This window comes from Drosophila grimshawi, unplaced genomic scaffold (assembly GCF_018153295.1).
Source record: "Drosophila grimshawi isolate 15287-2541.00 unplaced genomic scaffold, ASM1815329v1 contig_80, whole genome shotgun sequence".
NCBI lineage: Eukaryota > Metazoa > Arthropoda > Insecta > Diptera > Drosophilidae > Drosophila > Drosophila grimshawi.
In genome coordinates this window covers 412,071-435,468 of record NW_025063639.1, presented here as the reverse complement: position 1 = coordinate 435,468, position 23,398 = coordinate 412,071, and the positions used below count along the sequence as shown (strand labels likewise).

At 34.5% G+C, this 23,398-nt stretch overlaps 2 protein-coding genes across 4 annotated transcripts; one reads left to right on the top strand and one right to left on the bottom strand.

Annotated features, from left to right (window-relative positions):
- Positions 1–120: 120 nt before the first annotated feature.
- LOC6570251 (calcium/calmodulin-dependent protein kinase type 1) lies at positions 121–9,861 on the top strand. Of its 2 annotated transcripts, XM_043215853.1 has the most exons (10): positions 121–353; positions 4,787–5,013; positions 5,078–5,212; positions 5,753–5,797; positions 6,115–6,189; positions 6,732–6,870; positions 6,947–7,211; positions 7,833–7,959; positions 8,025–8,112; positions 8,178–9,861. In XM_043215853.1, the coding sequence occupies exons 2-10, from the start codon at positions 4,898–4,900 to the stop codon at positions 8,478–8,480; spliced, it is 1,293 nt and encodes a 430-aa protein (XP_043071788.1). In that variant the 5' UTR covers positions 121–353; positions 4,787–4,897; the 3' UTR covers positions 8,481–9,861. The 2 variants fall into 2 exon arrangements, with proteins under 2 accessions (XP_043071788.1, XP_043071789.1); XM_043215854.1 differs by lacking the exon at positions 5,753–5,797 and having other exon boundaries at positions 188–353; positions 8,178–8,798.
- Positions 9,862–12,359: 2,498 nt separating this feature from the next.
- On the bottom strand, positions 12,360–22,562 carry LOC6570252. Of its 2 annotated transcripts, none has more exons than XM_001996524.3 (7): positions 22,330–22,562; positions 20,406–20,954; positions 15,305–17,275; positions 14,090–15,240; positions 13,225–13,606; positions 12,722–13,154; positions 12,360–12,660 (listed from the first exon to the last, which is right to left on the bottom strand). In XM_001996524.3, the coding sequence occupies exons 1-7, from the start codon at positions 22,514–22,516 to the stop codon at positions 12,540–12,542; spliced, it is 4,794 nt and encodes a 1,597-aa protein (XP_001996560.2). In that variant the 5' UTR covers positions 22,517–22,562; the 3' UTR covers positions 12,360–12,539. The 2 variants fall into 2 exon arrangements, with proteins under 2 accessions (XP_001996560.2, XP_032597827.1); XM_032741936.2 differs by lacking the exon at positions 22,330–22,562 and adding an exon at positions 21,120–21,217.
- Between the last annotated feature and the right edge of the window lie 836 nt (positions 22,563–23,398).

The following is a 23,398-nucleotide window of genomic DNA, read 5'->3' as shown; positions in this document are numbered from 1 at the left end:
AAAGCAAATATATTTTGATCCAAAAGTTTTGAGAATCTTATTAAAACGCTTATTAAATATTACATATTGTCGTTATTAAAATGTGCGATTTTATGCCATTTGCAAAAGTGCGTTCACTTTGCCATGGAAGTGTGACCATGCAGCGATTGTTGGAATATGCAGCAAAAACGCTACTCGGACTTGGGAAAATCAATACAATTCACTTTACATTATTATTGCGAATGGTAAAGTCCGTTTAATAGCTAAATTTGAAGTTTGCACAATTCTCAACACTTCTTAGAGTTTCGAAAGCGCTGTAAATGAAAATCAAAGCTGTGAATTTAATTGAATAGTTTAAGCCGTGATTTGTGTATGTAAGTATAAGCATATGTATGTATGCACATAATGTATATGTTGAGTGTGGTCTATGTCTATATAACTGTATATATAAGTGTATGCATATGTATATTTACTTCATATTTGCAAGTGTGTATATGTATATATATATTCATTTACGCAAGCATGTGTGAGTGTTAAATATATATGTATGTAGAAATCAGTGTGTTTGTGTGTGTGTTTGATATCGCGTCGACTTTTTTGGTTAAACCGCAATCTGTTTTATTTAAAACGAAATCAATTTATTCTTTCGTAGTTTGCCTACGACTTCACGCACCTTTGGACATTATACTCAAAAACAAAGAAAAATTTAAAAACTGTATTTATGTATATACAGCTGCGGTCAAAATAATAGTAGTGCACACATATGTTTTGGAAAACAAATAATTCAAATATAGTTAAAGGTTATTATCTTTGAAACGTATGTCCAACTGGTCGCAACACTCAATGCTTGTAAAGGATTTTTTGATAATAATCAAAAATGGGTCGCATTTTCATGGCTTTTCCAAGGATTTTTTGATTGTAATAGTATTTTAAATAATTCCCAAATGAGAAATCCACCATTTGTTGTTTGGCAGATTTTAATTTTTTAAATTTTTGAAGATTTTTAAGAGGTAGTGTTCTTTAGCAGTGCTATGTTTGCCACGCAATTTGCCAAATTTTTTTTCGAATAATTTTAGATAAGTGAATGAGCTATTGTATTATTTTACTCAAAAAGCTCATTCAAATTTAACTATTTCAAATATTTTCACTATCACTAATGTTATTTTGTGACATATTAATAAAACAGTCCAGCACAGAATATAATGAAAAGGAATAGATAAAAACAATGGTCCAAGGAATCGAAGGCATTATGAATGAAGCTATGAAAATATTGAGTATTTGCATTGCTTGAAGCAGGCATTCTTATTATTTTGACCGCAACTGTATGTGTTTATGCCACAATTCGATTATTTGCTTTTAAAAGCACGTAAACGTAAACAAAAACTAATCGTTAATTTTAATGTACATATGTATGTGCTATGAACTTGCATATGTTAATAGATTTTTTTTATTAATAGTTTTGCCTACACACGAAATGGAAATTTTAACCAGTTCCAAACTAAAACCACATCGAACAAAAAACATCTATAAAAAAAATATAGAAATAAAAAAAGAACATATATAAAGTGATGGCAAATGTATTTGGTTGAATTAAAACTAACATTTGTTCACACCTGTCAAATGTAGTTATTTTTTAACAGTTTTCCTTAGGACCTCAAACACTACCTGTATATGCATGTGTGTGTAGGCGTTGTTGCATATTTTGGTGTAACGCGACAATCTGAATCAGTATGACCATTTCCATCTGTTCTGCAGTCTTTCTGTCTGTTCTATGTGTATCTCGCTGTTATTTTGAAATGACGGATCGAATCAATATGTTCTATTAAACAGATAGTTTGTCTATGCACAGTTTTGTACACTGATTGTCATATAATTGGAAACACTTCGTTTTAATTAGCAGGGCATGTGTTGGTGTGGCTGCTCTTAAGCCAGTTTTCAGTTTCAAGACAGCTTGAACAACAACAAATTTACTCAGCATTCCACAAAATGGATAATATTTGCGGTTTTTTGGTTTATGCTGAATTTCGCTGTACAAAGTAATAAATAATAATAAAACGTTAATATTTGATGGCTAAAATTAAAAAATATCGTTAAATTTAACATTTACATTTTACTGATACTCGATATATATTTAACATTTAAAGTCGAGCCTGTAGCTTTTGAAACGGTCCCTAATTATATGTCCAGCACTGTGCATACTTGAGTATATTTCAATGCGAATTAGTTCATCAGCCTTAAATCTATCTTGGGTTAAAAATTGAATATATCCATTTATATATTTATTTATGTTCTTACTGCAGATCACATGAGCTTGATGTTTTTTTTTTTCTATACATAAATATGACAAATATAAATGTGACGAATACAGTTGCGGTGTAAATATATTATTCTAATCATTTTTGACTCACAACGGAATTATGTATTTGAATTTTTAATCTATGTACATAGATGAATACATAAAAACAATTCAGATTTGTTTAAACTTATCAGCTGCGAGTTCACCTTTGACTTTGAAAAAATGAATGCTGCTTTTTATATTTATAAACAATACAATAAAAACAATAAAGCACAACAATCGCATGTATTGATTAGTTAATTATTATAAAAGAATTTTAAAATAAAAAAACTTTAATTAAAATTTTTTTCCGATACATTTTATGGTATGACTAACTAGACTACTAATTCGGTCATCTTTCAATTTTGCACGGATGAATAACTATCTGAAACAGTGCCATAAAGTGTAATCATCAAGATATCAATTCAGAGTTTGATTATACTTAATTAACTAGCCCTTTAGTTATTTGTCAAATTTCGGATCTACATCGATGCCAAATATATCATCCAGCTGCCTTTTATAAATTCGATTTATTATGCAAAGTACTAGTGTCGCTAAAAGATATCAAGGTTTTTTTTAAACTGATTTTTAGTTTTTTCATGCTTATGAGCCCCAGTTAAAGGATTTAATTATTCGATGAACTATAAACAGTATATTTTAAAAAATAATAGATTTAAATTGAATATAAATATATAATATAATTTATTATATATAATATAAATATAATTAAAATTATATAAAATTAAAATAAATAAATATAAAATAAATAAAGATTTAAAAAAAAAAAAACCGGATAAAAAATTGTTTTGACTGATTTTAATTCCCAATTACTTAATTGCCTTGTTGCAATCAATTTTCTAGAGTTTCTTATTGATTTTTTATGTTTGATCTAAGTGGTTGTTGTTGCTCAAAGTGTCAATAAGGTCTGCACGACAAAATACGCATCATTGATGGAGTTTATTTGGAACAAGATTGACGAGTTATTTGTGGACAACAAAAGTTATATAACATTAATATGTTAAACATTTTTATTTCGTTATTTACTTTTGAATTATACGTACATAAAGTGACATGCTCCATTTTCATAGGAAAAATCAGTATAAATGCCTGTGCAATTATTTTTTATTTGTTCTGAATTATATTATAATTATTTTGCCGTACTCATTAATATTAAGTTTTGTCCTAGAAATATATTTAAAGTAATCGTAAAATATGTAGCACGTTTGAAAGCTTGTTTTTTAAATTAAAATTAAAAGTATTTAGTTTGACATATGAAGCACACTTTTGTTGAATCTAAAATATATTTTAACGTCTCCAATTGTCTCAAAGAAAACTATCGAAAAAATATTTTATTTTAAATTTTTTAAAACAGCTGTAGTAGTAATGAATTCAATTTGCATATAGCACTCAGATATCAAAACCGAATATTTTCTTTAAAAATGGAAACGGAAAAACCAAACCTTTCTTAACATCATTTTGTTTTAATTTTTTAACTTCATCATCTTTATTAAAAAGACGTCATTCGAATTCGATTGATGCGTATCTTGGGTTAGCATCTTAATCAAAATACATCTCTCGTAAAATTACAAGTTTTTATATATAATAAATACTTTATACTAGAATGACTAGAAATATTCAGCGTGACAAACAAAAATCAAAAGTTACTTGCTGTGTTATACAATCGGTGGGTTACCTGCAATTATATATAGTCCTCAAAGCACACACAAACAACAACTGCAGATACAACATACATATTTGTTGAGCTTACTTAGCTGGAAAATTTAGATGCAAGGCAGATTTCTCTCACTTTACTATGGAACGAGCGAACCATAGATGGAGCTAGCTTGCAACTCATTACGTTGCCATTGCCTTCTTTTGGAAAAATCTTGCAAACGATCGCATGATCTGATGTATACGAATATTATTTCAGCAGATCGGGACTTAGTGTAAGCACGCCAAAAACGAAGCCATAAGCTCCCTTCACTCGTCCCCAACCACAAACACATATAGTCCGATCCGGCCATCATTAGACCGATATATCTATATGGAGTATTCATCTGCTGACCTGTCCATGACAAAATCTCCTGTCTTTACATAGTGTCACAGCCAGGCTAAATCTTTAGCACTCTAAATTAGATAGTTCAACTTTAATATAGCAGTCGAGATTGGAAATTTCATTACTATTTTCTGAATTTCAGAGCTACTTTTTTTTTATGTTTTAGAAATGCACTTCTTAATAATCGAAATTGTTTCTGAAATACAAAAAATAAATAATTTAATTGAATTTAAGAAATAAATTTATCATTAGCTAGAGCAAAACATTTGACCTGCTTAATAAAGTTTTATCAAGTACTATAATCTTATTTATAAGGATATCTCTATATTCTTTGATAATATATATTAATAAGTACGTTTGCAAATTATTCAATCAATTTATGTTGCAAACTTGTTTAATTTTTCCTTACTCAATAGGCAGACGTTTGCTTTCAATAAACTGTGTAGCTAGCTAGGAAGCCGCATATTTTAATTTCTGGGAAATTTAGATGATAAATCTCTCAAAAGAACTAAATAAATTTTAAAATAATGCCACTGTTTGGCAAAAAAGATTCGGGCAAAAAGGCCAAATCTAAAGATTTGAAGGAGTTAAACAAACAGGTGTCAATTGAAGAGAAGTACAACCTCCATGGTCTTCTAGGGACGTGAGTATTTGCTTTATTTTAATAACTGATTACAGAAATAAAGTGTGCCCTTTTTTTTGCATAGGGGCGCATTTTCTGAAGTGCGCTTAGCCGAAAGTAAAGAATCACCTGGCGATCATTTTGCAGTTAAAATTATCGATAAAAAAGCGCTGAAGGGAAAAGAGGAATCATTGGAAAATGAAATACGTGTACTTAGAAGGTAAGTTGAATTTATATAAATAACAATATTTTATTTCAAAATGCAAATACGAACGCGCTACAATGTATATGAGGGTATTCAAAGTGACCCCCACAAACTGAAGTCTCCAAAGTAATCTTCATAGCACTGTTTGGATTGATTTGCAACTGTTATTAAAATACACCTATTTAATTTCTTACGAGAATTTCTCCACCCATTTGCGTTACTAAATAATTTAAAGTGCGACACTTGTTCCTGGGGCGAGTTATCTCATATATCTGATCAATTACTTTTCAAATTTTATTTCCGCTTATTTTTGTATCCTAAATATCTGGACATTTGGGGAAGGCTACTTTTAACTTGTGAGTTTATGATGAGAAGCATTTTAAGTAGTGAATTTGAATGGAGAAGCACAGTCTGATTAGGATCTCTGATGACAGTATTTTGCCTGTCTGCATATTACTTATAACTTACTTACTTATAAGGAAGAAATCTCTGCTTTTCATTTCTTTGTTTCATTTTTAAAATTTTCTTGGTTTCATTTGCTTTCTTTCTATATAGGTTCAGTGCGAATCATTTCGATGGCAACAGTCCGAATGGAACGCGGTGAGTTATGACCCCGAACCCGTCCTGTTTTTGCTAAATGCAAGCAATTTACGTACAATTTAAATTAGTCGGCTATATTCATATATGTCTTTAAATAGGATCAATCAAGTTTGTAATTGATTTCAAGTACTGTCTAATCCCATCTAAAGCAACTGTACGATAGATAGATATTCCTTTTTATATTTTTTTTTGAGGATATCAACATTATTTAGAGGTCATATACTCTGTAAAAATAAATCGCTTGTGTAGCATGATGATATAATGATATAATATAATGTCATTTATATATATATATATTTTCATAATTTTCGTTACAGACTAACTCATCCAAATATCGTGCAACTTCTTGAAACGTACGAAGACAAGGCAAAGGTGTATCTGGTTATGGAATTGTATGATTTTTAAATAGCTTCTAGCACTAAACATACAATACTTAGAGGTGTTAAATAAACAATAATGTGCGCTATTGTCGCTCTTTACAATAACTTACTGTTTTGCATCCAAATTGTAACGCAAAATTCTAATTAATTAATTTTAATCAGCTATGTTAAGTTTTATAAGGCGAGCTATGAATATTAATCAACTAGACGGTTACTTCGACCTCCAAAATAATATATATCATTTTGTTCAGCGTCGAGTCGATATGGCAATATCTTTATATCTGTTTCTATTCTCTCTGCTTAAAGCGGAAAATGATTAATTAATTTTTTGAAAACAAATTGAAAAATCAATTAAAAACTGCCATCAGCAATCTTACACTTTTTGAACACACAAGCAGTAAAAACTAAATTTTTCCGCTAATGACTCCCCAAAAAGAAAGTTTGCTGCCTTTTGCAAGAGCAATCAATTTTTTGTAGATTGAGCACACCCATAGTGTAGTCTATGTTTAGTGCTTGTGAGATTTCGGATGATTAACGCGATTATTTCTATATAGAGTAACTGGCGGAGAATTGTTCGACCGTATAGTGGAGAAGGGATCGTATACCGAGAAAGATGCATCACACTTAATTAGACAAATCTTAGAGGCTGTAGACTATATGCACGAGCAGGGCGTTGTACATAGAGATCTCAAGGTAACAAATAAGATACGTAAACCTTAATGAATTTCATTAATTCTGTATTTTGAATTTGTGATTTTGTTTGATACAGCCCGAAAACTTACTATACTATAGTCCGGACGATGAAAGCAAAATCATGATAAGCGATTTTGGTTTATCAAAAACGGAGGATTCGGGGATTATGGCAACGGCATGTGGAACTCCAGGATATGTAGCGCCAGAAGTACTCGCCCAGAAACCGTATGGCAAGGCCGTTGATGTTTGGAGCATAGGCGTCATATCCTATATACTCCTTTGTGGTTATCCTCCATTCTACGATGAAAATGACGCTAACTTATTTGCACAAATTCTAAAAGGTATATATATATATATATATATATATATATATATATATATACAAATTATATATATATATATAAAATGCTACAAACTTCTGGACCAAACGATATATAATTTTTTTTTTTTTTGTAACAAACAAGTATGTGGAACTTGTATGATTGTAGTATATATAGGTACAGTAACCAGACCAAAACGTGTGTAATTTCAATGACTGCGATGACTTTTAATTTGACTAAAGCCATTAAAGTCGATACCTATACTTTTCAAATTTATTTGACTATAGCCAGCTAAACTAACAACATTTATTTCTTAAAATATACTTGATAAAAGTAAGCAAACACATGCACATATAGGCAGACTGTTCATCGCAAACTATTATTAATATTAACATTTTCCAAAAAAGCCCCAACCAGTCAACTCCAATTCTCATGAGTCAGCAGAATTCCAATTTTATCATTTAAATTTTCAAGTTAGACCATATTTCTATTGGCATATGTCTCAGTATAATCCGACTACTTTAGCAATGATAGCAAATACTAAAAAAAAATTTAAAATATACAGATCTGTCCAAAGTTATTATAGGATTAATTAAATAAAACTGTCTTAGACACATACAACATATAATATTTAATTTTTAGGTGAATTTGAGTTCGATTCACCATACTGGGACGAGATAAGCGAGTCGGCCAAGCAATTTATCAAAAACCTAATGTGTGTTGCTGTAGAAAAGCGCTATACTTGCAAGCAAGCATTGGGACATCCGTGGTGAGTAATAACGTCGATTTAATTGGTGTTTTATAAATGTTAAATCAATTGCAAACTTATTGTAGGATATCTGGAAATGAGGCAAGCAGCAAAAACATTCATGGCACTGTATCGGAACAGCTTAAGAAAAACTTCGCAAAGTCACGATGGAAGGTATGAACTCCTCCAAAAAAAGAATTCTTTTCGGTTTACGATTAATGTTCATCACTATTTTAAAGCAAGCGTATTATGCGGCGACAGTTATCCGGCAAATGCAGCGAATGGCGCTTAGTAGCAACAGTAGCTCGACGGCTGATGGAAGAACCTCTGTTAATATATCTTCGGACAATGGTAATGGCCAAGTCTCTGTTACAGTTGAACCTGCATCTACCGGACCCATTGAGCCCGCATCGGCCGCGCAGTCAACATCCGACACAACATCTTTGATGGATTCAGTTCAATCTGTCAGCCCACGCAACGACATTAAAATTCACCAAAGAATCTCGCCAAATAGTAGTTTCAGCAGCGGCCAAGCCAACTAGGTGTATCCTACACACGCAGTTAAATAATTTTATAAACGGCATATGTGCTGGCAAAAAAAAAATCACACACAGTCCATAAATGTTATGAATAATGTTCACTTGAACTTGGCGCGATCTACGGCTTTTGCAAAAATACGGAATTCTATTTTGTTACTGCATATCAAATCGTTTAAATTTTATATACATATTTTCATAAAGTTTAAGTAACGTCGAGCATGTCGCGTTGAAACCATTGCCACGCCTATCACATTTAGATAGTTTTGAGCCAATCAAGATAGAACTTCGCACATATTAAAAATAAACACGTTTTTTATTTTATATAGCTTTTATATCATCCTGTTCAGATCAATTTGTAAACTTGTTTGTTATAGTTATATGAATTTCTATATTTTTCATGGTATTTATTAAAATTTAATATTTTGTTTAAACAATTATTTGAAAAGGTTTCCCGCACTTTTAATCTAAGTGTGTTCTTGAGAAAATAAGCGCTGTTGTGTTTGTATTTTTTGTTTCATTTATATTGATTACGCTTTGCCTGCAAAAATGTACATCACCAGCAATTCCAAAAAAAGCTTTGCCATTGAATATGAGAAAAAAAAGAGACACAAGAAGAAGAATGAAAAACCTTGCAGATCAGAGTCCACCTGCTGAGATGTAATTCAATTTCAACAAAAGAAAAAATTTACGTATGGTTTTTCAAATATATTTTAAATATCTTGCTAAACAAAAGAGAGTCTAGTATGACTAGAGCTCATCTGACGACCGATTGTATCCATAGCAACTATATAGTGATCCGATCCTACAGCTACAATATTATATATTTATACAGACGCACATAACTGTATCGACTCGCCTAATGATGCTGATCATGTATAATTTATTACTTAGCCAAAAATGTATAAAATTCGTTGCAAGGGTATAAAAATCGGAATCGCTCACAGCAACAACCCTGAATATCGAAGCTGAGCTGAGTTATGTGCTTTGTATTGACATTGAAAAATACGCACACGGACAGCAAATGGCTGTGCTTTTTAGGGGTATACATTTGATTTTGTTCTTTACTAGCAGGCAATACTCATTGTTAACCGGTAAAGAAATGTTTGCAAATATCAAAATTATACGTATATGTTTTAAGAAAATAAATAAGTTTTGTGCAATTATAAAAGCTCGAAAAATTAAACAAAAGTTAAACAAGAAAAACAATTATGATTTAACGAATTCTCAATAAAAACAAATATTAGGCCAATACTTTAATACAAATTAATAATCAAAATAAATATTAAACACTTTAATCTTAATTACAAGTAAGATTGATCTAGTCGAGAGAGTTCGACTGGGAGACGAACACAGCTGTTAAATATATTTAATCGATTAAAACACAGGTTTCCAAATTTCTTTTTAAAATTTGCAAAATGTTTTATCTTCTTCAAGGATAAAAAAAATAAGAAAATGAAGGCAAGCACATTTTTTCACAATCCAGTACTTTGGGTTTTTATACGATCTTGATGAAATTGTTACAGATACATCAAGGTATATTATGAAAGGCCACACATTAAAAAAATCTATATAAATGGAGGAGTTATCGATCAAATAAAACTGAATTGATCTAGTATAAGAGAATTTATATTCTAAAGTAACATAAATTAGGTAGTCATTTCAGCAGCACAGAAGGGCCAGAAGTGCTATCGGAATTAAAAATAGCTTAACATATTTCTACGTCAGAAATTTGTCAACTTTCAAACAAAGGTTTTGAACTGAAAAAGTGAACTTAACTTTCTTTACATCTACATTTAAATATTCATATATTCAAGAAAGAAGCACTCCAAAGATTTCATACCCTTGTTGGAGTTTATCTGCCAACATCTAAATTGTAGTCCGGAGTACGAATTATTATTTTTTTTGTTATTTATTTTTTATAGTTTTTGAAAATAAAGTAGACTTCAAACAAATTTTATGTAGATATATTCTATTTTTATACCGGCTTTGAAGTCACTATGCAACATTTGTATCAAAAAGATTGACATGTATGTATACGCCTATCTCGACCCTTCAACTTAAATCTTTCGATCAATTGTTTCAATGCTAGCTGTATGTTATAGTGGTCCGATCCGGTCGGGCGTCAAGCCCTCAGCTACAAATTGAAATAGATGGATATATGCCAAGATTCATTATCATGATAATGATGGAGTCTAAATCATGTAACAAAAAAATTGATGTCAACTTTTGATGCTGAAGAATATTCTATATGGGATACCATATGGGGTATTCAATGCTTTACACACAAAGAGTATAAAAACTGAATCGTATATTCATTTGGGAGTATGATGATATCTGAATTAGTTTTTTTTTCCAACGAATACCATATAATTACAATAACATCTTGGAAAACCAGAAAAATAAATTCGAATAAAATGAAAATTTTTTTGCAAAAGCACACTCTGTAAAGCTATCGGAGCTATATGATTCACTAGACTGATGTTAATAGTTTGTTGCCAAATTTTAGGAGTACATTAGCAGTCTTTAAATGCATATTCGACCGATTGCTGATACAACCTTGTGATATTATTGTCAAAGCCCAGTTTTTACGTAACCAGACCGACGGACTCTGCTATTAATACTAGACACGAATGCATCGACGTTAAGGAGTGACAGATTTCTCCTACAATGCGATTTTCTGTATAATAACTCCGTACGCTAAATTATAATTTATTCCTTGCAGCTACATGTGGAATTGAGTAGACATATGTTTTATGATTTTTGGAGAATTTTCAAAGTGATCCTTATTATTACAAAAATGTACAAACGTTGAAGCAGTTTTGCATTTAGTTGCCACCGGAATTCTTAAAATATGTTCCTTTTCAAATTAAATTTTAAACAATCAATTTTTTTTTAATTTTTGTTTGATTTTTATTTAATAATAATAATAACCATTTGATTACGTAAGTGGCTAAAATCTTTAAAATAATTTTGAAAATAAGATATTTCATCACTTACGAAATTTTCTTTAAAATTATAGTCTTGACAGTCTGATACAGAATTTAATAAAACCGATATATTGTCAAATAACACTCAAAGCTGGTGGTTTTGTTTTTTGTATCTTTTATCTTGTATCTTCGTTCGATGGTTCCAATGTTTTGTTTTGTATTCTTTATCTTGTATCATCGCTCGATAGTTCCTATGTCAGAAATCCTATGTCGTATTCAGCAGGCAGGGGATGGTCGGTGCGTGTGTTCAATCTTTGAAGAACTGTATTCCCTAAGTATCAATAAGAATTCTCTATTCGACTACGAAAGCACACACGTCTTTACCTGTCATATGCCGTACACATCTTATTAAATATAAAATATATGGCTTTGATATCTTCCTTAAAGAGAAAATATAATTACACAACGCTATTTTCATTTAAGTTTTCTTACGAAAATAGCGATTTACGCTTGTGTATATAACTGTTAAGTTTTTATTTTGAATTTGATTAAATTTAATTTAATTCATATTTTCCAAGGTGTTACAAAGATGGCATTTGTTGTTGTCGGTTATCGATATTAGAAGAGACAGACAGTCGAAATTTTTAAATTTACTTATTACATAAATTATTACATTTATACCCTTTGTATATATTTTATAGGGCATACAAACAAAAGATTTTCTTGAATTTTATTTGTATAATTTGACGCCTCTATGTATTATACGCATCGTGCTCCCAGTCGAGCTCTTTCGACAACAACACTACTATTTATTTTAACTATTCAGCTGACCTTAATTATTAAAGTTATTTCGCAGTTTATTTTAACTGTAGATACATTTATGGCTTAACCAACTATTCATATATACAACAAAAAACACAAAAGAACAAAGATACCCGAGTTATTAGAAAAAAAATACAATGTTACAACGTTTATGTTTTTATTCGTAAATAACACTTTATTACATAACCAATATTATTACTTGATAATTACAAGTACTCTTTGAAAAAAAAGTACAATTAAAAAGTTCTGTTAAAAGACGCCAAATATCCAAACCTCTCATTGTGATAAGTCAGGCTTTTAATTGCCATAATGTTCACTTCTTTTTGTTTCGCTTCTTCTTTTTGTCTAATCCACTACCTTTTTTTTTTGTTATACAAACGCGACAGAACCAATCCTCATTGTCGTTGGGAGCCACATGTATGCCCACACAAGTCCTAAATCATGAGATCATTATCATTTATTATAATCAGTACTGAAAATTAGGCACAGACTTACCAATGATACCATGCATCACAGCCATCGCAACCGATCATTGCCGAGCCGTCGTCAACTTTGCCACACGCCGGACAAATCCAGATGCGATAGCCCTCGGCATCAACATATGAAGAGGGTCTATTTAATTCGGGAGTTGTGGGCAATAATTGTGCTCCTTCGGAGGATGCCACAGTTGGTGTCGATACTGCTGACATTTTTGGCATCTGCTTTGATGGTTGGTGCATCAGTTGTTGTGGCAGCAAAACCGAACTGGCCGATAATGTGGCAGAAGCAGCGCTACCAGAATTGGGTATCCAGTTACTTGAATGGACATTCAATCCAGCTGACTGCATACCTATAATCGACATTGGCATTGGCTGCGTATTACTAATAGGTGCGAAAACGGAAGGGGAGCATGGCGCCGCGGCTGATAAGTTCATTGTTATCGTTTCACCTAGAAGCAAGAGAATGGTTAACGAATGAACACATCAAGTACCATTAGGTATAGGATTTAGAGATCATACATTGTTTGGGCTTTGGGGGTCCGGTAACAAGTGGTGAAAATCGAGCTAATTCGGGGGATTGTTCCTTTTTAGTCTGGGTCGTCGGTGTCTGAATTGTCGTCGTAGGTTCTGTTTTTATTGCTGTATGATCATGATCGCCTTCAAATGGGGTAGCTGTGGGTGTTGACTTTCCACTGAGCTTAAGCGTTAGTTTCGGCACCTGATTGGGTGAAAGATCTAGCTTGGGCGATACTATCAGGTGCGGCATTTGTGCCTGCGACTTATTTGCCGAAATATAGTCTGCAGCAACTCCGACTTCGATGGAAACGGGAGGAAGATTTTTTGCTTGATCTGTGCTGCCAATTAGATTTTCTGGAAAAATATGTAACCCGTCTGGTGTCACCTGCAAATTGAACATTTGTAAAATAAGTAAATCGTCAAAAACGGTGCACAAATATATATTAAATATATAGGTCATAAATTTAATATTACTTTCTTTGCACAAGCATTAAAGAATTCCTAAAATGCATATTGCTCTTGACGCTGCAACCCACACATGAATTTAAGATCTCTTTAAGGACTTCTGTTTCTCAACTCATGATATACTTCTATGGATTATGAAAATACAAATTTATAGAGTCTCGGAAAACGGATTAAATTCTTCTTATTATTACTACAAGTAATATGCGAATAGTAAAATTAACCTATACTCCAAGGTATTATATTCACTAGGTGAAATGAACCCATATTCCAATCCATTACAGTCTCCAGCTTATTTCTGCATACGGACAGGAATATATGTAGATCTTTTGGGTTCGGAGATGTTCTCTTCTGTCCGTTACTTTATATTTGATTTATGCAAGGCACACCGATTTTGAATGCTTACCTGTTTTTCTTTTTTCTTATCCTTTTTGGGCTTTTTATCTTGGCTTTTGATTTTCTCAATATTGAGTAGATGCTTTTCTTCACTTTTCTCCTTGCTTCTCGTCTTATCCTTTTTGTCCTTTTTCTTTTTGATTTTGCCATCCTTGGGCTTTTTAATCTTCTTATGCAGCTTGTGCAGCTTTAATTCACTGATCTGCATATTGTTTGTGGGTGTTATCGTGATATCATCATAATTCACAGAACCAACAAAATTACTCATAAAACTCTGATCTTCAGCGTGAGGAGCCGCACTGCTCGGCATGGAACCAGATGTGGCACCTGCCGTCAGACTTGTGGCTGGAACAGTGAGTGATGAGTATGCCAAGCCACTATCGACGCGTGACAAGGGAATCAGATCAGCACCGCCCGCAAGGCTAAATTTGTCACTGCTCATGAAATTAATGTTAAACGGTGAAGTGTGTGTGGTGTGCGGGTGTGTGTTTGGATGTGTCTGTGACTGTGAGTGTGGTGATCCAGCAGCTAGTGCCAAAACTTTGCTATCAGTTTGATTCAATTTTGTGGCACCTGCTTTGGCATCTTTCTTAAATTGCTTCGAGTCCGAAATGGGCGAATTTATCATTTGATTGGCATTTAGCAAGGATGAATGTGCACTTTCATTTAGTTGTCGTAATCCGGAATTCGATATATTTGAGGGTTGAATCAGATTTGACTTTAGGCCATGTGCATATGGAAACGCGCCGATTTGTTTGTTGTTTTTCGATTTTGACTTAGATTCGTCGTCATCGTTGGAATCATCCGACACCTCAATGGGATCACCCAAATTTCCAGTAGCAGCTGGCGTGGGTTTGATCGTTTTCGTAGATCTTGAACCCTGGTTAGTGGTGGATACATCATCAATGCCCGAAAGTCCAACTCCCTGACCGGTCAACGGTATAAAACCCGAAATGGGTGATTGGTGTTCAGTGTCTTTGCCACTGCATTCATTGCTCGGCTTTGGATCAAACGCAAACCGTTCCGGTGACCTGATTTTGTTGCTATCAATTAGCGCATTAGGTAACTTCATAGAGTCTGGCACCAAGGGAGTCACATTGCAATAACTTCGTTCAAAATGTGCATCGCCATGAGGCAAGAGACCATAGAGTATGGACTTATCTGCGTTGAAAGAAATATTTTATTAAATTGAAAATACTCAAAATTTAATACTCATTTTACTTACCGTCTTTCTCAATATTCTGTGCTTTGTGACCGATGTTCGCATTCGGAAAGGACATGAATGTCTGCGGCATAATAATATTGGGGCCCGTCACTTTTTTGCTGAATCCGGCTAAAGCGGTTGACGTAAAAATAGCTGGACCCGAAGGTATGAGGCCGGGACGTGGCGGGAAATGCAGTAACGGCAGCATTGGCATCATATTTGGCTGATTACCATACAATGTACTGGACTTGGGCAGATTTGATGGCGCCGAGCCTGTCACATACCCGAGAGCTTGATTCGTTATAGCATCTGACAAGTCAGCAGATGAAATGTGCACTTTTCCAGGCTTTGCTTGTAGCGATGTATTTTTAGAGTTTTTGTCGGACTCTATGAAGGTAAGTTTCTTGTTGAAATCTCCCATATTTGTGAGTTGAACACTGTCTTCGTGATCCAGTTGATATTTGGATTTACACTTTTTTCGTTCCTTTTTCTCCTTGGTTTTGTGCAACTTCTCAGTGATTGTCCCGTTGCCAGCTTCGCCAGCTGTAGTTATATCACCTATAAAGCCAACATTATCCGTAAAATGAGAGCCAGCCTTAAATTGATCGACGCTGCTTAAATTAAGTGGTTCCATCGGCAATGGTATATTTGGAAATATCGTTGGATTTTTATTCAGAGGTGTTTCCGGAGTATAGCTAAAAACTGGATTTAATTTTGTCGATTTAATTTTCTTTGGCGATTGCTGGATTAAAGTTGATGTTGCTGTGATGCTAGTCGCTGCATGAAATCTAACTTGATTTTTACCACCTGGTTTGCGACCGCGTTTCTTCGGCTTGTTCACGTCAGGGGCCAACAGATTGTCAGCTGTTGCTGTTGGAGTCGGATCTGAGAGACCGCCGAAGGAATCGTATGTGGAGATATTACTCATGGACATGCTGAAATTATGCTGTACACTTTCAGTGGCACTCAAGGCCGGCGCCGGTGTTATTGTTGTGCCCGATGGCAGATTAATCAGTGGCGAACCATTGCCGGCATTCTCGAACATTGTTTTGGCTATGTTCAATGGATTTAGCGCTTTCTGCTTGGAGATTTTCTTGAATATATTTAATTTGTTGCGATCGGGTTCACTGGCAAGTTTGATTTCGTCGGAAAGAGTATTTGGATTCGTCACAGCGCCCGCATTCGAAATATCTTTGATGGGCACCACAAAATCGGTTGGAAACGTATCTTTATTTTCCACGTTCAGCGTGGAGCCAAAACCACCAACTAAACCGAGCATATTCTCGGCCATATTGGTGGGTACCATGGGTTGTGGTTGCGGTTGCGTCGCTAAAGGCACAAAATCTGGAGCCGAATCTCTACTGCCCACAGAAACCAAAGGGATTGGGACATTGGGAAAAACTCCTGGCAGATTGAATACCTGTTGCAGTTGTTGGCGCTGCTGTTTTTGGTTTTTTAATTGCTTTTGGCGTTGCTTTGTTTGTTTTTTTAACAGTTTTTCGAGTTGAAGCCGCTCCGCAGATCCGTCCGGCAGCGCTGACAACATGCCACGATTTAGATTTTTAATAGATTTCTGTAGATTGTTGCCACCTTCCATTTGATTCTTGGACAATTTCTGATAGATTTTCAAGGCTTTGCGGTGCGCTTTCTCCTGTGCCTTATTGGTAGTTAGTTCTCTGGCTGGGTCAATTGCCTGAGCACCCAATAATTTTTTCTTTTTGCTCTTCTTGGCTGTCTTTGTGTTTGCTGGTGGCACAACTGGAATGGATGTTGCACCAGCTCCCAAAACCATATTAACCTCACTCCTCTCGCTAGCTGTGGCTGCTTGTTGGCATTGGGCAACTCCTTGCTCTGCCGTAGGTGAAATCGTTTCCGAAAAAGTAATTCTTTTTGCCATTGATACGTCGATGGTTTCATTGAAAACATTTTTGGGCTCATTGGGTGTTTTAGGTGGCGGTGACAAAGGTGGTGCATCCAGACCCTTTAACTTGTCTAAAAAATATGTAGATTTAAGTACGCATAAGTAGCAAGAAGTAAATGCAAGAATCATTGTGGAATAATATTAAGCATCAACCAATCAGGTAAAGGTGGATATCGTAAGTTTATTCATTTCAAAGATTAGTCTTTAGATGTAAATGGTTATTGGTAAAATAATTAATTAAAAAGCAAACTAGACTTGAAGAATATACAGACGAGTAACATCAAGTAGCACAAACCCGAAGGAAACTGCTCATTCTTCTAATAATCGTATTTCCAAACATGTTTACAATTCTGATATTGAACTGCATAGAGAGATTCAAGTCAAGAAATTCCCTCTCCACAGAGACTGTACCAGACATATCATGGATTCGCCCGAGTACAACTTGTAATAATGTCTCAATGTCTCATTTAGTAAAAACAGAATACTAATATCTTCTGGCTATAGTACTGAAAATATATTCAAACTTCAGATACATAAATCACAGTTCAATTTTTTTTACCGTTTCAGTTAAGTGAGGCAGAATTTAAATTTTTCCAAATGGCATATACGACATATAGACAAGTACATTTTACGGTCTCCCCTATTCGAAAAAGATGTTGCAACAACAAAAAGTGGTACAGCTGCCTTAGAATATGAAGAATATGATGCATTGAATATTATGAAAAAAAAAAGACAATAACTTGTAAATTAAAATGGATACAATATATCAACTTGTAAATATAGCAATATTATTTCTTATTGCAAATCAGAAGCATCTGGCTTAGTATAGCATACAATCAAATTGTTTGAAACATTTCGTGTTTAAAAGCCCATCTTGAGCTGGACAGTGAAATAGGTCCGAGTTGCATAAAATTGAGAAAACATTAATATTCTATTGACTTTGTTTATAAAAGGAAAGTTATAATAATATATTAATTATAATAAAGGCTTGAATAATATTTAATGGGCCAAGGACTTCACCACAGGGCTAAGGAGAGAAGATAGGCCGTAAGCTCCAAGGTCAGATTGGAAACTAGTACTACTCTTCGAGACACACTTTTCTAGAAGTACACCGCTGCAGGAAGAGGCTATCGAAAGGGAAAGTAGACTCAGGCCGTCAACTGACGACTGGGCATGCGCCAAGTCGACAGTCACAATAGAGAGACTTTATCAGCTTCGACGTACTTTGAGTGCGGCAATTGATAATAAGGAAGTAGCACTGTGCGCCTTCTTAGATATAGAAGGTGCCTTTGATAACACATCACACGATGCAATCAATGCTACCCTCGAGAGAAGATGCCTGGACCATACTACCAGTAGATGGATACTCGCACTGCTACGGTCCAAACAAGCCATGGCATCATTACATGATAGCACTGTAACAGTCCTAACCACCAAAGGCTGTCCCCAAGGAGGAGTGCTGTCTCCGCTACTCTGGAGTCTGTTAGTAGACGAACTACTAAACAGACTTGCTAACACTGGTATTCAATGTCAAGGTTATGCCGATGACATTGTTATCATAGCGCGAGGCAAATTTTAAGAATCACTCTGTGACATAATCCAGTCAGGGCTAAGGATACCGTATGACTGGTGTATGGAGGTTGGACACATCCTAAACCCTACGAAAACAGTCATTCTCCCCTTTACCAGACGACATAAGTTACAGAGGATGAGACAAATATGGCTCTCAGGGACCCTACTGGAAACGAGTAGGAAGGTTAAATACCTGGGAGTCACATTTGACAGCAGGCTTAACTTTGGCACCCATGTGCAACACACGAGATTAAAGTGCTCCAGGGCGCTTTATACATGTCGTAGTATTGCCGCCAAATCATGGGGTACATCACCAAAGATATTAAGATGCCTGTACCTAATGGTAGTAAGACCCATGCTAACATATGGTGTAGTAGCATGGGGATCAGAGCGCGGCTGATCACCGTGAAGCAGCAACTACAAAGATTGTAAAGAATGTCCTGCGTATGTATGACAGGAGCTATGCGCACCTGCCCAACAATGGCCCTTGAAGCCTTAATGGTGCTCACACCACTCCACCATATCATAAGGCTCAAGCAGAAAGCCACGCTTCTAAGGATATCGGCAGAAGGAGTTGGGGGCAACCATATCCTAAGCCATAAAGATGCCCAACTCCTTTCAAACGAACTGCCCCTGCTGATGCAACCTAGGGACGAAATGGTAGCCGAATACATATTCGAGCAAAATTTCAAAGTTCGTATGAGTAGTAAAAGTGAATGGACAACTCTGGATGAAGTCCATCCCATGAAACCGATGGATTACTCACGAATCAGGGCACGGGTCTTGGAGTGGCGAGTCCTCGGGTATTCTACCATGATTCCCTGGGAACGCACACCAGCATATTTCAGGCTGAGGTGTGTGCGATAGGGAGATGTGTGGACTTCAACATAAAACGTAACTATTGGAATACGGATATATCCATCCTATCCGATAGTCAAGCAGCATTGAACGCTATAATGGGGACTAAGATAATATCGAAGGTAGTCCATGAAGTTCGTTCAAAGCTAGACCTACTCGGCACACAACAGGCGCTCCCTACGATGGGTCCCGGGCCACAGGAACATTGCGAGAAACGAGGCGGCTGATAAGCAAGCAAGAATGGGGGCAGGAAGTCCCCTAACAGGACCAGAACTGTATTGTGGCATAGGGAGACACACTATACGACTGCAACTTAGAAACGAGGAGAGACAGAGACGGCAACAGAGCTGGTCAGAGGCAGTAGGACTCCTAGCAGAATGTGTCGTCTTAATTAGAAGATGCAGCATCCTTGGGGCGCATGATTAGAATTGCAAAGACATAGAAGACCTCAACCCAACAAAGATCCTCACGTTCATACGGGAGTGGGGGCTGATGGAAGAGCTATAGGTTCAGAAGGGGGCACAATAAATCAAATAGGTCGCGGTGCAGCTTCCCCCAATAATAATAATAATAATAAAGGTCAGATTAATAATAATTTCTTGTCTGCACAACTATTTAAATGCTCAGGTGTGCATATAAGATATATGATACATTCCACAGACGGTCAAGAATTGTACTATTTGCTTATATTGCTAACTTGTAGTCTTTTTTAAATAAAAGGATTTATAATATGTGCAGATCAATTAAATTTGGTTGTAAAGCTTCTCTTACCAATAATATCGGGCACGAAGGCTTCTGGTAGTTTTCCCTCGATTGCGGGGGAAATAAAGCCGCCCGTTGTCATAACGACACTACTGATTTCTCGAATCGCATGCCCGTCGTGATCAAAATTATCTCTGGATGAGGAATTCAGCGTCAGTGGTAAATCGCTCTGACTACAACACTTATGCATGCCAATGTCCGTTTTTAAATCCGGCAATAACTTGATTGCTGTTTTGTGGCCCGACTCTGATGTCGATGGTGGAATCTGTTCGTGGTCGCACTTCTCAATTAATCCTGTGGAGATAACTGTAGCAGCTGATTCTGTGGGTAACATTGGCGGCAAATACTCGAATATGTGAACGGGTCTCGTCAGCGTCTCAACACTGCCCGGCTTCAAAAAATTCAAGTTTGAGCTCCTTTTGACAGGGTAGATGGGCACATCCCGCACGAAAGGAATCGGCTCCACATTCCCAATATAGTCTAATAATTCGTTCACATTTATGTTGAGATTGCTTAGGCTCAGAAGTGCATCCTTCAAATTCAGCTCAACCCGGTTTGCTACCAAAAATACAAAGAAGATATATAATTAGTTTCTTGCGTATCACAAAAAAAAGAGCATCTAAGACGATGGTTTATATATATGTATATATTGTAAATGGGTTGTTTTCTTTATAAATTTGGCCGTGTTTTATGGAGTATATGTAATAAAATTTGAATTTCTACCCTTGTATACGGCATTATAATTTTGTCTGAAATTTTGTTCTTCTACGCAGCATTCCTTCAGTTTTGGAAAATTTAAAATTGATTTGACGTGACCAGATCGGACTACTACCATATTTTACAGCTGCCGTCGTACGAAAGTTTGGACTTTTTTATTCTGACTAAGCTCACAAGATATGAGCGTTATTAAGTTAATCACATTTGACAATATTCAGTTTGTTGGATTGAGATAGGCATATACATAAATGTTACCCTTTCAATGTTAATTTATATTACACAGAAAACTACATACATACACACAGAAAAATACATAAATACAAATTAATTAAATTAAATATTAAAAATAAAATTTTATATTTAACTTTATCAAAATAAAAAATATTTATACGATTTCTTCCTGATATATATATATATATATATATATATAACTACAAAAATTGAAAATATTCTGTTCAAACTCAGGGAAAAATTCATGTTTTCTATTTTTTTTTTTTTTTTTTAAGTATTTTATTATTGATTTTTATTTTTTAACGGATTTCAATAACTGAAATTTTTCATAATGACACTTTTTAATGCAAAAATGATTTTGCACGGACAAATTTCAACAGAATATGTTTACCAAAGTCATAGACAAAATGCAGGACAAAAATCAAAATCACTCATTTGGAGAAAAGGGGATTGGAAAATCGGAAACAACCGTTGTCCAATCACTTTCTTGACAGTCCACAGAATGAATAATTATCGTTCTTGAAATTTTAAAATTGTTTTAACGAATCTTGTTATATTTTTTAAAAATAGTTTTTAATAGTAGAAAAATAAGAAAACAAATAAAAGTCAATAATAAAATAGTTTTTTGTTTGCAAAATAAATGAGAAAATGTGAATTCTTCCGACTCCAAACACGTTCTCGAAAATGCAATTCGGACAAAACTTTAAATGCCATTCGATTATCTTCGTGTCCAAGATATTCATTGCTAGTTTTTCTTTCAAGTACAACTCAGAGAATTAACATTAAAAACATTTGTGTATGACGTGAAGAAAAAATCGCCCACGCGACCATCTGTAGTCGCAATCTCCAGACATACATTATGTATAAGTGTGGATGCTTTTACTAAGAGAAGTGGTGAACTCAGAGAGACAGCTAATAGCGGAATGGGCGAGGGGGGTAAATTGTGATAGATAAAAATAATATACATATATATGAATGTATTTACCGTGCTCGGCTTGGCTGTGCAAATCGCGGGCGAGTTCTTGGATAAAGCGTTGCAGAATGTCCTCCAGCAGTTCCAATGGTGCACTCTGGGTGCTGCTATATCCAATGGTTTGAGCAATTTGGGCTATAACAACACCCAACATATCTGAAGTATATTTTTCTGCCATCATCCACGAGTTTGTTTTCATTGTATATTTTTTGTGTTAATGCCTACGTGTTGAGTAACGCCAATTGCAACAAAGTAAAACAATTGTCTTACCTCCACAAATTATCGGTCGGCAATCGGTAACTAATACAGATATTCCCTTATAATTTTGCAACGCAACCCTGCAAGCCTTAAAAGTTTATTTTTTGGTTTACGGACTCAATTTAAGACTATGAGCAGTAGTGTTGGATTATTTTTATTTTTTTCAGTCAATAATTACAACGAGAGTAGAACCTATTTTAGTGGTATTGAAGAAAATAGTCCTTAGATTTTTCTTTTGAGATTTGTTGCCAATTTAGCAACACAGAGAAAATATGGCAAAAATGTAAAGAATACTCATGTAACATGAATATGGCATTAAATATCATAAAACATATGCATAATAAGAATCGCTGATTGATTATTTAGCTCAGTAAAGAGCAATGAAAGAATGAAATAAAGACCGAAGCAGCTTAAAGTTGACAACTATATGATTATAGTTTCATAAAATATTTAAAAAAAATTAAATGATTTATAATATTGTATAGCTTTTATAAATAATTAGTTTTTGGATAGCTTGTGAATAACACGCATCTGACAGAAGAGTGTGACCTTATAAATACCAAAATTCGCTATCTGAGTAAATAGGCAATTGGCATAGAGCGACATCTGGCGGGACGCAGGGGAATTAAAAAAAAATTAAACTCTACATAAAAAATTATTACGGATTAAATAAAATGATTAAAAATAAATCCTAAGCTAATAAAGATTTTCAATTGTTATTGAACAAACAATAAATGAAAACGAGTTTTTAGATAATTGGATGAACTATAAAAATGAAAAAAGTAGATAATAAGAATAATAAGAATAGGAAGACAACAATGAG

Excerpts from the sequence above, each read along its gene's own strand:
- LOC6570251 (XM_043215853.1), top strand. The coding sequence starts at position 4,898 with ATGCCACTGTTTGGCAAAAAAGATTCGGGCAAAAAGGCCAAATCTAAA. Across the intron at positions 5,798-6,114 it reads AACAGTCCGAATGGAACGCG|ACTAACTCATCCAAATATCG; the intron begins GTGAGTTATGAC and ends TTTTCGTTACAG. Across the intron at positions 6,190-6,731 it reads GTGTATCTGGTTATGGAATT|AGTAACTGGCGGAGAATTGT; the intron begins GTATGATTTTTA and ends ATTTCTATATAG.
- LOC6570252 (XM_001996524.3), bottom strand. The coding sequence starts at position 22,516 with ATGAAAACAAACTCGTGGATGATGGCAGAAAAATATACTTCAGATATG. Across the intron at positions 17,276-20,405 it reads CTTCGTGCCCGATATTATTG|ACAAGTTAAAGGGTCTGGAT; the intron begins GTAAGAGAAGCT and ends CATATTTTTTAG. Across the intron at positions 12,661-12,721 it reads TGTGATGCATGGTATCATTG|GACTTGTGTGGGCATACATG; the intron begins GTAAGTCTGTGC and ends CTCATGATTTAG.